Below are 13,493 nucleotides of genomic sequence, written 5' to 3'. Positions count from 1 at the left end.
ACGCCGCTGACCATTGGCGTGTATTGTGGATGCCTCTGTTTGTGTTAGGCACACGCGTGTATTGTGGATGCCTCTGTGTGTCTGTTATGCACACGCGTGTATTGTGGATGCCTCTGTGTGTCTGTTAGGCACACGCGTGTATTGTGGCTGCCTCTGTGTCTTTTATGCACACGCGTGTATTGTGGATGCCTTTGTGTATCCATTAGGCACACGCGTGTATTGTGGCTGCCTCTGTGTCTGTTAGGCACACGCGTGTATTGTGGATGCCTCTGTGTGTCTGTTATGCACACGCGTGTATTGTGTCTGCATCAGTGTGTCTGTTAGGCACACGCGTGTATTGTGTCTGCACCAGTGTGTCTGTTATGCACACGCGTGTATTGTGTCTGCATCAGTGTGTCTGTTATGCACACGCGTGTATTGTGTCTGCACCAGTGTGACTGTTATGCACACGCGTGTATTGTGTTTGCCTCTCTGTGTCTGTTAGGCACACGCGTGTATTGTGGATGCCTTTGTGTATCCATTAGGCACACGCGTGTATTGTGGCTGCCTCTGTGTCTGTAAGGCACACGCGTGTATTGTGGCTGCCTCTGTGTGTCTGTTAGGCACACGCGTGTATTGTGGCTGCCTCTGTGTCTGTTAGGCACACGCGTGTATTGTGTCTGCCTCTGTGTGTCTGTTATGCACACGCGTGTATTGTGGCTGCCTCTGTGTCTGTTAGGCACACGCGTGTATTGTGTCTGCCTCTATGTCTGTTAGGCACACGCGTGTATTGTGTCTGCCTCTATGTCTGTTAGGCACACGCGTGTATTGTGGCTGCCTCTGTGTCTGTAAGGCACACGCGTGTATTGTGGCTGCCTCTGTGTCTGTTAGGCACACGCGTGTATTGTGTCTGCCTCTATGTCTGTTAGGCACACGCGTGAATTGTAGCTGCCTCTGTTTGTGTTAGGCACACGCGTGTATTGTGGATGCCTCTGTGTGTCTGTCAGGAAAACGCGTGTATTGTCTGCCTCTGTGTGTCTATTAGGCACACGCATGTATTGTGTCTGCCTCTGTGTCTGTTATGCACACGCGTGTATTGTGTCTGCCTCTGTGTCTGTTAGGCACACGCGTGTATTGTGGATGCCTCTGTGTGTCTGTTAGGCACACGCGTGTATTGTGGCTGCCTCTGTGTCTGTTAGGCACACGCGTGTATTGTGGATGCCTCTGTGTGTCTGTTATGCACACGCGTGTATTGTGGATGCCTCTCTGTGTCTGTTAGGCACACGCGTGTATTGTGGATGCGTCTGTGTGTCTGTTAGGCACACGCGTGTATTGTGGCTGCCTCTGTGTCTTTTATGCACACGCCTGTATTGTGGATTCCTTTGTGTATCTATTAGGCACACGCGTGTATTGTGGATGCCTCTGTGTGTCTGTTATGCACACGCGTGTATTGTGGATGCCTCTGTGTGTCTGTTAGGCATACGCGTGTATTGTTGCTGCCTCTGTGTCCTTTATGCACACGCGTGTATTGTGGCTGCCTCTGTGTCTTTTATGCACACGCGTGTATTGTGTCTGCCTTTGTGTGTCTGTTAGGCACACGCGTGTATTGTGGCTGCCTCTGTGTCTTTTATGCACACGCGTGTATTGTGGATGCCTTTGTGTATCCATTAGGCACACGCGTGTATTGTGGCTGCCTCTGTGTCTGTTAGGCACACGCGTGTATTGTGGATGCGTCTGTGTGTCTGTTAGGCACACGCGTGTATTGTGGCTGCCTCTGTGTCTTTTATGCACACGCGTGTATTGTGGATTCCTTTGTGTATCTATTAGGCACACGCGTGTATTATGGCTGCCTCTGTGTCTTTTATGCACACGCGTGTATTGTGGATTCCTTTGTGTATCCATTAGGCACACGCGTGTATTGTGGCTGCCTCTGTGTCTTTTATGCACACGCGTGTATTGTGGATGCCTTTGTGTATCCATTAGGCACACGCGTGTATTGTGGCTGCCTCTGTGTCTGTTAGGCACACGCGTGTATTGTGGATGCGTCTGTGTGTCTGTTAGGCACACGCGTGTATTGTGGCTGCCTCTGTGTCTTTTATGCACACGCGTGTATTGTGGATTCCTTTGTGTATCTATTAGGCACACGCGTGTATTGTGGATGCCTCTGTGTGTCTGTTATGCACACGCGTGTATTGTGGATGCCTCTGTGTGTCTGTTAGGCATACGCGTGTATTGTTGCTGCCTCTGTGTCCTTTATGCACATGCGTGTATTGTGGCTGCCTCTGTGTCTTTTATGCACACGCGTGTATTGTGGATGCCTCTGTGTGTCTGTTAGGCACACGCGTGTATTGTGGCTGCCTCTGTGTCTTTTATGCACACGCGTGTATTGTGGATGCCTTTGTGTATCCATTAGGCACACGCGTGTATTGTGGCTGCCTCTGTGTCTGTTAGGCACACGCGTGTATTGTGGATGCCTCTGTGTGTCTGTTATGCACACGCGTGTATTGTGGATGCCTCTCTGTGTCTGTTAGGCACACTCGTGTATTGTGGCTGCCTCTGTGTCTGTTAGGCACACGCGTGTATTGTGGCTGCCTCTGTATCTATTAGGCACACGCGTGTATTGTGGCTGCCTCTGTGTCTGTTAGGCACACGCGTGTATTGTGGCTGCCTCTGTGTCTGTTAGGCACACGCGTGTATTGTGGATTGCTCTGTTTGTGTTAGGCACACGCGTGTATCGTGGATGCCTTTGTGTATCTATTAGGCACACGCGTGTATTGTGGCTGCCGCTGTGTCTTTTATGCACACGCGTGTATTGTGGATGCCTTTGTGTATCTATTAGGCACACGCGTGTATTGTGGATGCCTCTGTGTGTCTGTTATGCACACGCGTGTATTGTGTCTGCATCAGTGTGTCTGTTATGCACACGCGTGTATTGTGTCTGCCTCTGTGTGTCTGTTATGCACACGCGTGTATTGTGTCTGCATCAGTGTGTCTGTTAGGCACACGCGTGTATTGTGTCTGCACCAGTGTGTCTGTTATGCACACGCGTGTATTGTGTCTGCATCAGTGTGTCTGTTATGCACACGCGTGTATTGTGTCTGCACCAGTGTGACTGTTATGCACACGCGTGTATTGTGTTTGCCTCTCTGTGTCTGTTAGGCACACGCGTGTATTGTGGATGCCTTTGTGTATCCATTAGGCACACGCGTGTATTGTGGCTGCCTCTGTGTCTGTAAGGCACACGCGTGTATTGTGGCTGCCTCTGTGTGTCTGTTAGGCACACGCGTGTATTGTGGCTGCCTCTGTGTCTGTTAGGCACACGCGTGTATTGTGTCTGCCTCTGTGTGTCTGTTATGCACACGCGTGTATTGTGGCTGCCTCTGTGTCTGTTAGGCACACGCGTGTATTGTGTCTGCCTCTATGTCTGTTAGGCACACGCGTGTATTGTGTCTGCCTCTATGTCTGTTAGGCACACGCGTGTATTGTGGCTGCCTCTGTGTCTGTAAGGCACACGCGTGTATTGTGGCTGCCTCTGTGTCTGTTAGGCACACGCGTGTATTGTGTCTGCCTCTATGTCTGTTAGGCACACGCGTGAATTGTAGCTGCCTCTGTTTGTGTTAGGCACACGCGTGTATTGTGGATGCCTCTGTGTGTCTGTCAGGAAAACGCGTGTATTGTCTGCCTCTGTGTGTCTATTAGGCACACGCATGTATTGTGTCTGCCTCTGTGTCTGTTATGCACACGCGTGTATTGTGTCTGCCTCTGTGTCTGTTAGGCACACGCGTGTATTGTGGATGCCTCTGTGTGTCTGTTAGGCACACGCGTGTATTGTGGCTGCCTCTGTGTCTTTTACGCACACGCGTGTATTGTGGATGCCTCTGTGTCTGTTAGGCACACGCGTGTATTGTGGATGCCTCTGTTTGTGTTAGGCACACGCGTGTATTGTGGATGCCTCTGTGTGTCTGTTAGGCACACGCGTGTATTGTGGATGCCTCTGTGTATCCATTAGGCACACGAGTGTATTGTGGCTGCCTCTGTGTCTGTTAGGCACACGCGTGTATTGTGGATGCCTCTGTTTGTGTTAGGCACACGCGTGTATTGTGGATGCCTCTGTGTTTCTGTTATGCACACGCGTGTATTGTGGATGCCTGTGTGTCTGTTATGCACACGCGTGTATTGTGGATGCCTGTGTGTCTGTTAGGCACACGCGTGTATTGTGGATGCCTCTGTGTGTCTGTTAGGCACACGCGTGTATTGTGGATGCCTCTGTGTGTCTGTTAGGCACATGCGTGTATTGTGGATGCCTCTGTGTGTCTGTTATGCACACGCGTGTATTGTGGATGCCTCTGTGTCTCTGTTATGCACACGCGTGTATTGTGGATGCCTCTGTGTGTCTGTTAGGCACACGCGTGTATTGTGGCTGCCTCTGTGTCTTTTATGCACACTCGTGTATTGCGGATGCCTTTGTGTATCTATTAGGCACACGCGTGTAATGTGGCTGCCTCTGTGTCTGTTAGGCACACGCGTGTATTGTGGATGCCTCTGTGTGTCTGTTATGCACACGAGTGTATTGTGGATGCCTCTGTGTGTCTGTTAGGCACACGCATGTATTGTGGATGCCTCTGTGTGTCTGTTATGCACACGCGTGTATTGTGGATGCCTCTGTGTGTCTGTTAGGCACACGCATGTATTGTGGATGCCTCTGTGTGTCTGTTATGCACACGCGTGTATTGTGGATGCCTCTGTGTGTCTGTTAGGCACACGCGTGTATTGTGGCTGCCTCTGTGTCTTTTATGCACACGCGTGTATTGTGTCTGCCTCTGTGTGTCTGTTAGGCACACGGGTGTATTGTGGCTGCCTCTGTGTCTTTTATGCACACGCGTGTATTGCGGATGCCTTTGTGTATCTATTAGGCACACGCGTGTATTGTGGCTGCCTCTGTGTCTGTTAGGCACACGCGTGTATTGTGGATGCCTCTGTGTGTCTGTTATGCACACGCGTGTATTGTGGATGCCTCTGTGTGTCTGTTAGGCACACGCGTGTATTGTGGCTGCCTCTGTGTCTTTTATGCACACGCGTGTATTGTGGCTGCCTCTGTGTCTTTTATGCACACGCGTGTATTGTGGATGCCTCTGTGTGTCTGTTATGCACACGCGTGTATTGCGGATGCCTTTGTGTATCTATTAGGCACACGCGTGTATTGTGGCTGCCTCTGTGTCTGTTAGGCACACGCGTGTATTGTGGATGCCTCTGTGTATCTATTAGGCACACGCGTGTATTGTGGCTGCCTCTGTGTCTGTTAGGCACACGCGTGTATTGTGGATGCCTCTGTGTGTCTGTTATGCACACGAGTGTATTGTGGATGCCTCTGTGTGTCTGTTAGGCACACGCATGTATTGTGGATGCCTCTGTGTGTCTGTTATGCACACGCGTGTATTGTGTATGCCTTTGTGTATCTATTAGGCACACGCGTGTATTGTGGCTGCCTCTGTGTCTTTTATGCACACGCGTGTATTGCGGATGCCTTTGTGTATCTATTAGGCACACGCGTGTATTGTGGATGCCTCTGTGTATCTATTAGGCACACGCGTGTATTGTGGCTGCCTCTGTGTCTTTTATGCACTCTCGTGTATTGCGGATGCCTCTGTGTCTATTAGGCACACGCGTGTATTGTGGCTGCCTCTGTGTCTGTTAGGCACACGCGTGTATTGTGGCTGCCTCTGTGTCTGTTAGGCACACGCGTGTATTGCGGATGCCTTTGTGTATCTATTAGGCACACGCGTGTATTGTGGATGCCTCTGTGTATCTATTAGGCACACGCGTGTATTGTGGCTGCCTCTGTGTCTTTTATGCACACTCGTGTATTGCGGATGCCTCTGTGTCTATTAGGCACACGCGTGTATTGTGGCTGCCTCTGTGTCTTTTATGCACACGCGTGTATTGCGGATGCCTTTGTGTATCTATTAGGCACACGCGTGTATTGTGGATGCCTCTGTGTCTTTTATGCACACTCGTGTATTGCGGATGCCTCTGTGTCTATTAGGCACACGCGTGTATTGTGGCTGCCTCTGTGTCTTTTATGCACACGCGTGTATTGCGGATGCCTTTGTGTATCTATTAGGCACACGCGTGTATTGTGGATGCCTCTGTGTATCTATTAGGCACACGCGTGTATTGTGGCTGCCTCTGTGTCTTTTATGCACACTCGTGTATTGCGGATGCCTCTGTGTCTATTAGGCACACGCGTGTATTGTGGCTGCCTCTGTGTCTATTAGGCACACGCGTGTATTGCGGATGCCTTTGTGTATCTATTAGGCACACGCGTGTATTGTGGCTGCCTCTGTGTCTGTTAGGCACACGCGTGTATTGTGGATGCCTCTGTGTGTCTGTTATGCACACGAGTGTATTGTGGATGCCTCTGTGTGTCTGTTAGGCACACGCATGTATTGTGGATGCCTCTGTGTGTCTGTTATGCACACGCGTGTATTGTGGATGCCTCTGTGTGTCTATTAGGCACACGCGTGTATTGTGGCTGCCTCTGTGTCTGTTAGGCACACGCGTGTATTGTGGATGCCTCTGTGTATCTATTAGGCACACGCGTGTATTGTGGATGCCTCTGTGTATCTATTAGGCACACGCGTGTATTGTGGCTGCCTCTGTGTCTTTTATGCACACGCGTGTATTGCGGATGCCTCTGTGTCTATTAGGCACACGCGTGTATTGTGGCTGCCTCTGTGTCTATTAGGCACACGCGTGTATTGCGGATGCCTTTGTGTATCTATTAGGCACACGCGTGTATTGTGGCTGCCTCTGTGTCTGTTAGGCACACGCGTGTATTGTGGATGCCTCTGTGTGTCTGTTATGCACACGAGTGTATTGTGGATGCCTCTGTGTGTCTGTTAGGCACACGCATGTATTGTGGATGCCTCTGTGTGTCTGTTATGCACACGCGTGTATTGTGGATGCCTCTGTGTGTCTATTAGGCACACGCGTGTATTGTGGCTGCCTCTGTGTCTGTTAGGCACACGCGTGTATTGTGGATGCCTCTGTGTATCTATTAGGCACACGCGTGTATTGTGGATGCCTCTGTGTATCTATTAGGCACACGCGTGTATTGTGGCTGCCTCTGTGTCTTTTATGCACACGCGTGTATTGTGGATGCCTCTGTGTCTATTAGGCACACGCGTGTATTGTGGCTGCCTCTGTGTCTGTTAGGCACACTCGTGTATTGTGGCTGCCTCTGTGTCTATTAGGCACACGCGTGTATTGTGGATGCCTGTGTGTCTGTTAGGCACACGCGTGTATTGTAGCTGCCTCTGTGTCTGTTAGGCACACTCGTGTATTGCGGATGCCTCTGTGTCTATTAGGCACACGCGTGTATTGTGGCTGCCTCTGTGTCTGTTAGGCACACGCGTGTATTGTGGATGCCTCTGTGTGTCTGTTATGCACACGAGTGTATTGTGGATGCCTCTGTGTGTCTGTTAGGCACACGCATGTATTGTGGATGCCTCTGTGTGTCTGTTATGCACACGCGTGTATTGTGGATGCCTCTGTGTATCTATTAGGCACACGCGTGTATTGTGGCTGCCTCTGTGTCTTTTATGCACACGCGTGTATTGTGGATGCCTCTGTGTCTATTAGGCACACGCGTGTATTGTGGCTGCCTCTGTGTCTGTTAGGCACACGCGTGTATTGTGGATGCGTCTGTGTGTCTGTTATGCACACGAGTGTATTGTGGATGCCTCTGTGTGTCTGTTAGGCACACGCATGTATTGTGGATGCCTCTGTGTGTCTGTTAGGCACACGCGTGTATTGTGGCTGCCTCTGTGTCTGTTAGGCACACGCGTGTATTGTGGATGCCTCTGTGTGTCTGTTATGCACACGAGTGTATTGTGGATGCCTCTGTGTGTCTGTTAGGCACACGCATGTATTGTGGATGCCTCTGTGTGTCTGTTATGCACACGCGTGTATTGTGGATGCCTCTGTGTATCTATTAGGCACACGCGTGTATTGTGGCTGCCTCTGTGTCTGTTAGGCACACGCGTGTATTGTGGATGCCTCTGTGTGTCTGTTATGCACACGAGTGTATTGTGGATGCCTCTGTGTGTCTGTTAGGCACACGCATGTATTGTGGATGCCTCTGTGTGTCTGTTATGCACACGCGTGTATTGTGGATGCCTTTGTGTATCTATTAGGCACACGCGTGTATTGTGGCTGCCTCTGTGTCTGTTAGGCACACGCGTGTATTGTGGATGCCTCTGTGTGTCTGTTATGCACACGAGTGTATTGTGGATGCCTCTGTGTGTCTGTTAGGCACACGCATGTATTGTGGATGCCTCTGTGTGTCTGTTATGCACACGCGTGTATTGTGGATGCCTCTGTGTGTCTGTTAGGCACACGCGTGTATTGTGGCTGCCTCTGTGTCTTTTATGCACACGCGTGTATTGTGTATGCCTTTGTGTATCTATTAGGCACATGCGTGTATTGTGGATGCCTCTGTGTCTGTTAGGCACACGCGTGTATTGTGGCTGCCTCAGTGTGTCTGTTATGCACACGCATGTATTGTGTCTGCCTCTGTGTATCTATTAGGCACACGCGTGTATTGTGGCTGCCTCTGTGTCTGTTAGGCACACGCGTGTATTGTGGCTGCCTCTGTGTCTGTTAGGCACACGCGTGAATTGTAGCTGCCTCTGTTTGTGTTAGGCACACGCGTGTATTGTGGCTGCCTCTGTGTCTGTTAGGCACACGCATGTATTGTGGCTTCCTCTGTGTCTGTTAGGCACACGCGTGTATTGTGTCTGCCTCTGTGTGTCTGTTATGCACACGCGTGTATTGTTTCTGCCTCAGTGTGTATGTTATGCACACGCGTGTATTGTGTCTGCCTCTGTGTGTCTGTTAGGCACACGCGTGTATTGTGTCTGCCTCTGTGTGTCTGTTATGCACACGCGTGTATTGTGTCTGCCTCTGTGTGTCTGTTAGGCACACGCGTGTATTGTGTCTGCCTCAGTGTGTATGTTATGCACACGCGTGTATTGTGTCTGCCTCTGTGTGTCTGTTAGGCACATGCGTGTATTGTTTCTGCCTCAGTGTGTCTGTTATGCACACGCGTGTATTGTGTCTGCCTCTGTGTCTGTTAGGCACACGCGTGTATTGTGTCTGCCTCTGTGTCTGTTAGGCACACGCGTGTATTGTGTCTGCCTCTCTGTGTCTGTTAGGCACTAGCTTGAATGCAGCTGCCTCTGTTTGTGTTAGGCACACGCGTGTATTGTGGATGCCTTTGTGTGTCTATTAGGCACACGCGTGTATTGTGGATGCTTCTGTGTGCTCATTTAGTAGATCGTTTCTTATCGACCACCACAACAACAATTACAAATAAAATGAAAATATGAGCGATTGTAACCTTTTTTATAATTCCTCGCGAGGTAGTATCGTCCATATATAATTTTGGAAGGAACAGGAAAAAAATATCAACAAGTTGATATACAGTGCTCTCTCTTGGGAAGTAGTCACAAATCGTTTGATAAAATAGAAACCAATCAATCAAGAAGTGTCACCATCCGACCAAGCGGATGGTGATATAACCCCCGGAAGCCCCCGAATTAACGAAATCTGCTGACGACGTCTGGGAAATCACCGCATACCTCATTGCAATTGTTAGTTTCCGATCTATAATTTAGAGTCCCTAACACTGTTTTTCCTATTTCCTGACCACCTCTTTAGCAGCATTAGTGACTTTAGTGTCGGCCCCTCTTTAACTCTTTTGATTAGAAATGATGTGAACGTTCCAATATGCGACTTGCACTTAGTATCACTTGATCCTTTGAGTGACAAACTCGTGTGTGCTTCTTCGTCTTTGCGGTAAAATATCAAACATGAGGAAAGCAATCTTTTCCTCGAAAATAAAGTTTATTTTATCCACATAGTACTTTTAACCAGTAAGTGGTTCAATTTCACTCCAGATACAATATTTTCTTATGAACAATAATAAAGACCCAGGCGGAACGGTATGTAAAATCCTTTGTTCAAAAATAAAATAATTTTCTAGTAGAAAAAAACGCGTTTTGGTTGTCCTAGTTATCGTCACTCAGTCATGGCTTTCTGGATGATGACGGGGATTCCGTGGTTTCCCGAGTCCCTCGTGCCAATCCGACTCAAGATCAGCAAAGGTCTCCTCTTCGCTTTTGTCATAGAAGGCAAAGGAGCTTGTTTGCTTGCGAACGGAACTTTCAATGGTCTCGTCATAGGAAGCAGGGCTGAACGGAGGGTTGAGAATACTGTCACACCCAGAACTCTTGGTGATAAGGCATTCGGTGTATTTCTGCAGATGGCTTTCCAAGTAACTGAGCGGGGAGGCTCCTTGGGATAGCACCTGGTCAAAATGTTCGAGTTAGCGAGGTTCCTCTAACATAAACAGGCAGCTTATTGCTAAACCAGTGAAGAAATGGTCGTATTAACCAGGTGACCCTGGTTGGTATAGCTATAAATAATATCTAAATGAGAAGGGTTCTTAAGACAGCAGCTGATGAAAGTGTGCGAGTTAGCGAGGTTCCTCTAACATAAACAGGCAGCTTATCGCTAAACCAGCGAAAAATGGTCGGATTAACCAGGTGGCTTTCTTGGGAATAGTTTCTAAAGGCACCTTTGTGCAGCACCTGATTTCCCTAGCTTGCAAAGTTTTGCTCAAATAGAAACACATAGCCTACTTCTAAATCAGTTATCAACTTGCCGAGTTATCCAGCGTTTGGAAGCCCTTTGTGAGAGTTCATAATAGCAAGGTTCTGCTCAAAGAAACACAAGTAAAAGATTATCTTTTACACTCACCCCTCCCAATTTAGAAAGAGGTGACAAGCCTGTTAAAGTGTCTTCATATAGGTTATTTTGTCCTTTTAATTTGACCATCTTATAACATGATGCATTATGGGTAATATGATGATGTCCTTATAAGGTAAATATAACTGAAAGTGAAACACATTGCATTATGGGTAATTTTATACGGTTGATTTACCTGAAAGTGGAACTCTTTCTCATTGAACATCTTGTTTTCTTCTTGAAGCCGCTGTTCCGTGTGATTGCGGTAGCGCCATATCGCCAGCTGACCGATCATGTAAGCGGTGGCTTGGCCTGGGTCGCTCTGGTAGCGAGTAACGTCCTTGATAGCCTTGTCTGTACGGTCCCAAGCATACTTCGCAAACAGCTCTAACGCCTCGTCACGCTTCATGCCTGAAAACGTCAACACGGTATTACATTCACATCCTTGGAATGGGGGTTTTAGTGCGTAGTTCATTTAAGACGAACCTTACTTTAACTGTTACGGTGGCTTACGAAGGTTTTGTCACTCTCTTGTAATGCAGACCCGTATTCTTATATCCACTTTGAGGAGGTTTTGACATACCTTTGTAATGCATGCCCGTATCCTTCTGTCCATTTAGAGGAGGTTTTGTCACACCTTTGTAATGCAGGCCCGTATCCTTCTGTCCACTTTGAGGAGGTTTTGTCATACCTTTGTAATGCAGGCCCGTGTCCTCCTGCCCACTTTGAGGAGGTTTTGTCATACCTTTGTAATGCAGGCCGGTATCCTTCTGTCCACTTTGAGGAGGTTTTGTCATACCTTTGTAATGCAGACCCGTATCCTTCTGTCCATTTAGAGGAGGTTTTGTCATACCTTTGTAATGCAGGCCCGTATCCCTCTGTCCACTTTGTGGAGGTTTTGTCATACCTTTGTAATGCAGGCCCGTGTCCTTCTGTCCACTTTGAGAAGGTTTTGTCATACCTTTGTTATGCAGGCCCGTATCCTTCTGTTCACTTTGTGGAGGTTTTGTCATACCTTTGAAATACAGGCCTGCATCCCTTTGTCCACTTTGAAGAGGTTTTGTCATACCTTTGTAATGCACGCCCGTATCCTTCTGTTCACTTTGAGGAGGTTTTGTCACACCTTTGTAATGCAGGCCCGTGTCCTTCTGTCCATTTAGAGGAGGTTTTGTCATACCTTTGTAATGCACGCCCGTATCCTTCTGTTAGCTTTGTGGAGGTTTTGTCATACCTTTGTAATGCAGGCCCGTATCCTTCTGTCCATTTAGAGGAGGTTTTGTCATACCTTTGTAATGCACGCCCGTATCCTTCTGTTAGCTTTGTGGAGGTTTTGTCATACCTTTGAAATACAGGCCCGTATCCTTCTGTCCACTTTAAGGAGGTTTTGTCATACCTTTGTAATGCACGCCCGTATCCTTCTGTTAGCTTTGTGGAGGTTTTGTCATACCTTTGTAATGCAGGCCCGTGTCCTTCTGTCCATTTAGAGGAGGTTTTGTCATACTTTTGTAATGCATGCCCGTGTCCTTCTGTCCATTTAGAGGAGGTTTTGTCATACTTTTGTAATGCAGGCCTGTATCCCTCTGTCCACTTTGAGGAGGTTTTGTCATACCTTTGCAATGCATGCCCGTATCCTTCTGTCCACTTTGAGGAGGTTTTGTCATACCTTTGTAATGCAGGCCCGTGTCCATGATAAGCCTCAGAGCGCGCCATATCTGCCACTTTAGCATGCCGTATTTCTGGAGAGGCTGGTCGCTGTACGTGTCTGTCTCGCTGTTGATAAGAGGATTCTCGGCGTACAGGGCCCATCCCTCGGTGAAGGCTGTATAGTAACTGATGCCATTCAACCAACCAATCACACCGCCGCATTTGTCACTGAACAGCTCGCTGAACCCCTGGACCTGTCACGTGATCAAACAGTTGTAAACACCGTCGTAAATTTAATGAAATTCTAATCATTTTCCACGTAAAGCATTTAAAGCTGTAAAAGGTGGGTTTACGACAATACTCAGGACAATTTTACAGATTTAGGAAGCATCTCAGTCAAGATTGCACAGTCAATGGCAGCGCACGTCACAAGCTCAAAATGCATTGTGTTACCTGTGTGTGGTGCCCAGGCCTCGCTTCATGCGCGGCAACGGACCACGCGTTATACTTGGGCCCGTAGTCCTTGAGAAAGAATGGCAAGCGGTAGTGACATGCGCGTCCGCAGGTGATGCCAGCGCCGCTATAGCTCTGAGATCCCGTGGCAGGGTTAAAGTTGGCGACTAGTAGCACGGGGCAGTTAGGCGTACTCCGCTTGTCGCCGGTGTAGTAGAACATGCGGTAGGGGAGCTTGGCGACAAGGGCACTCAGAACACCTGATAGAAATAATAAAACGAGTCCCAAATGAGGACGATATGCGTGGCGGATGCTCGTCCTCTGGGTTCAGAGATAAATCCTTTATTTTTAATAAAACCTTTTTTATGAGAACGTCCAGCCTGATTTGACCAAATTGTAAGAACGTGCTATAAACATGCCGAGCCTCAGATAGCAGCAAAATATTGCTTTACTATATCAAATTGTGTTCATAATAATATTCTTAAATATTGTTTTGATCATTTGTGTAATTCATTGAGTATTTGGATTTTTTTATAAACACTAGAATTTAAGAACATCGGTAACAACACTTTTCAGCCTAAAAATTATCCAAGAATAAGAACGGCCCA

At 48.2% G+C, this 13,493-nt stretch overlaps 1 protein-coding gene across 1 annotated transcript in view; it reads right to left on the bottom strand.

The window, feature by feature from the left end:
- Window positions 1-9,871: 9,871 nt before the first annotated feature.
- The window catches only part of LOC5513994, a 10,414-nt gene continuing 6,792 nt past the window's right edge, over window positions 9,872-13,493 (bottom strand). The window contains exons 5-8 of the mRNA XM_048728034.1: window positions 12,886-13,145; window positions 12,452-12,686; window positions 10,985-11,199; window positions 9,872-10,348 (exon numbers count right to left, since the gene is read on the bottom strand). Coding sequence (XP_048583991.1) covers window positions 10,064-10,348; window positions 10,985-11,199; window positions 12,452-12,686; window positions 12,886-13,145 — 995 coding nt within the window. The 3' untranslated portion in view covers window positions 9,872-10,063. The remainder of the gene's footprint in view (window positions 10,349-10,984; window positions 11,200-12,451; window positions 12,687-12,885; window positions 13,146-13,493) is intronic.

This window comes from Nematostella vectensis, chromosome 5, assembly GCF_932526225.1.
Source record: "Nematostella vectensis chromosome 5, jaNemVect1.1, whole genome shotgun sequence".
NCBI classification, from domain to species: domain Eukaryota; kingdom Metazoa; phylum Cnidaria; class Anthozoa; order Actiniaria; family Edwardsiidae; genus Nematostella; species Nematostella vectensis.
The sequence above is the reverse complement of the archived record's forward strand: the minus strand, read 5'-3'. Positions and strand labels throughout refer to the sequence as shown.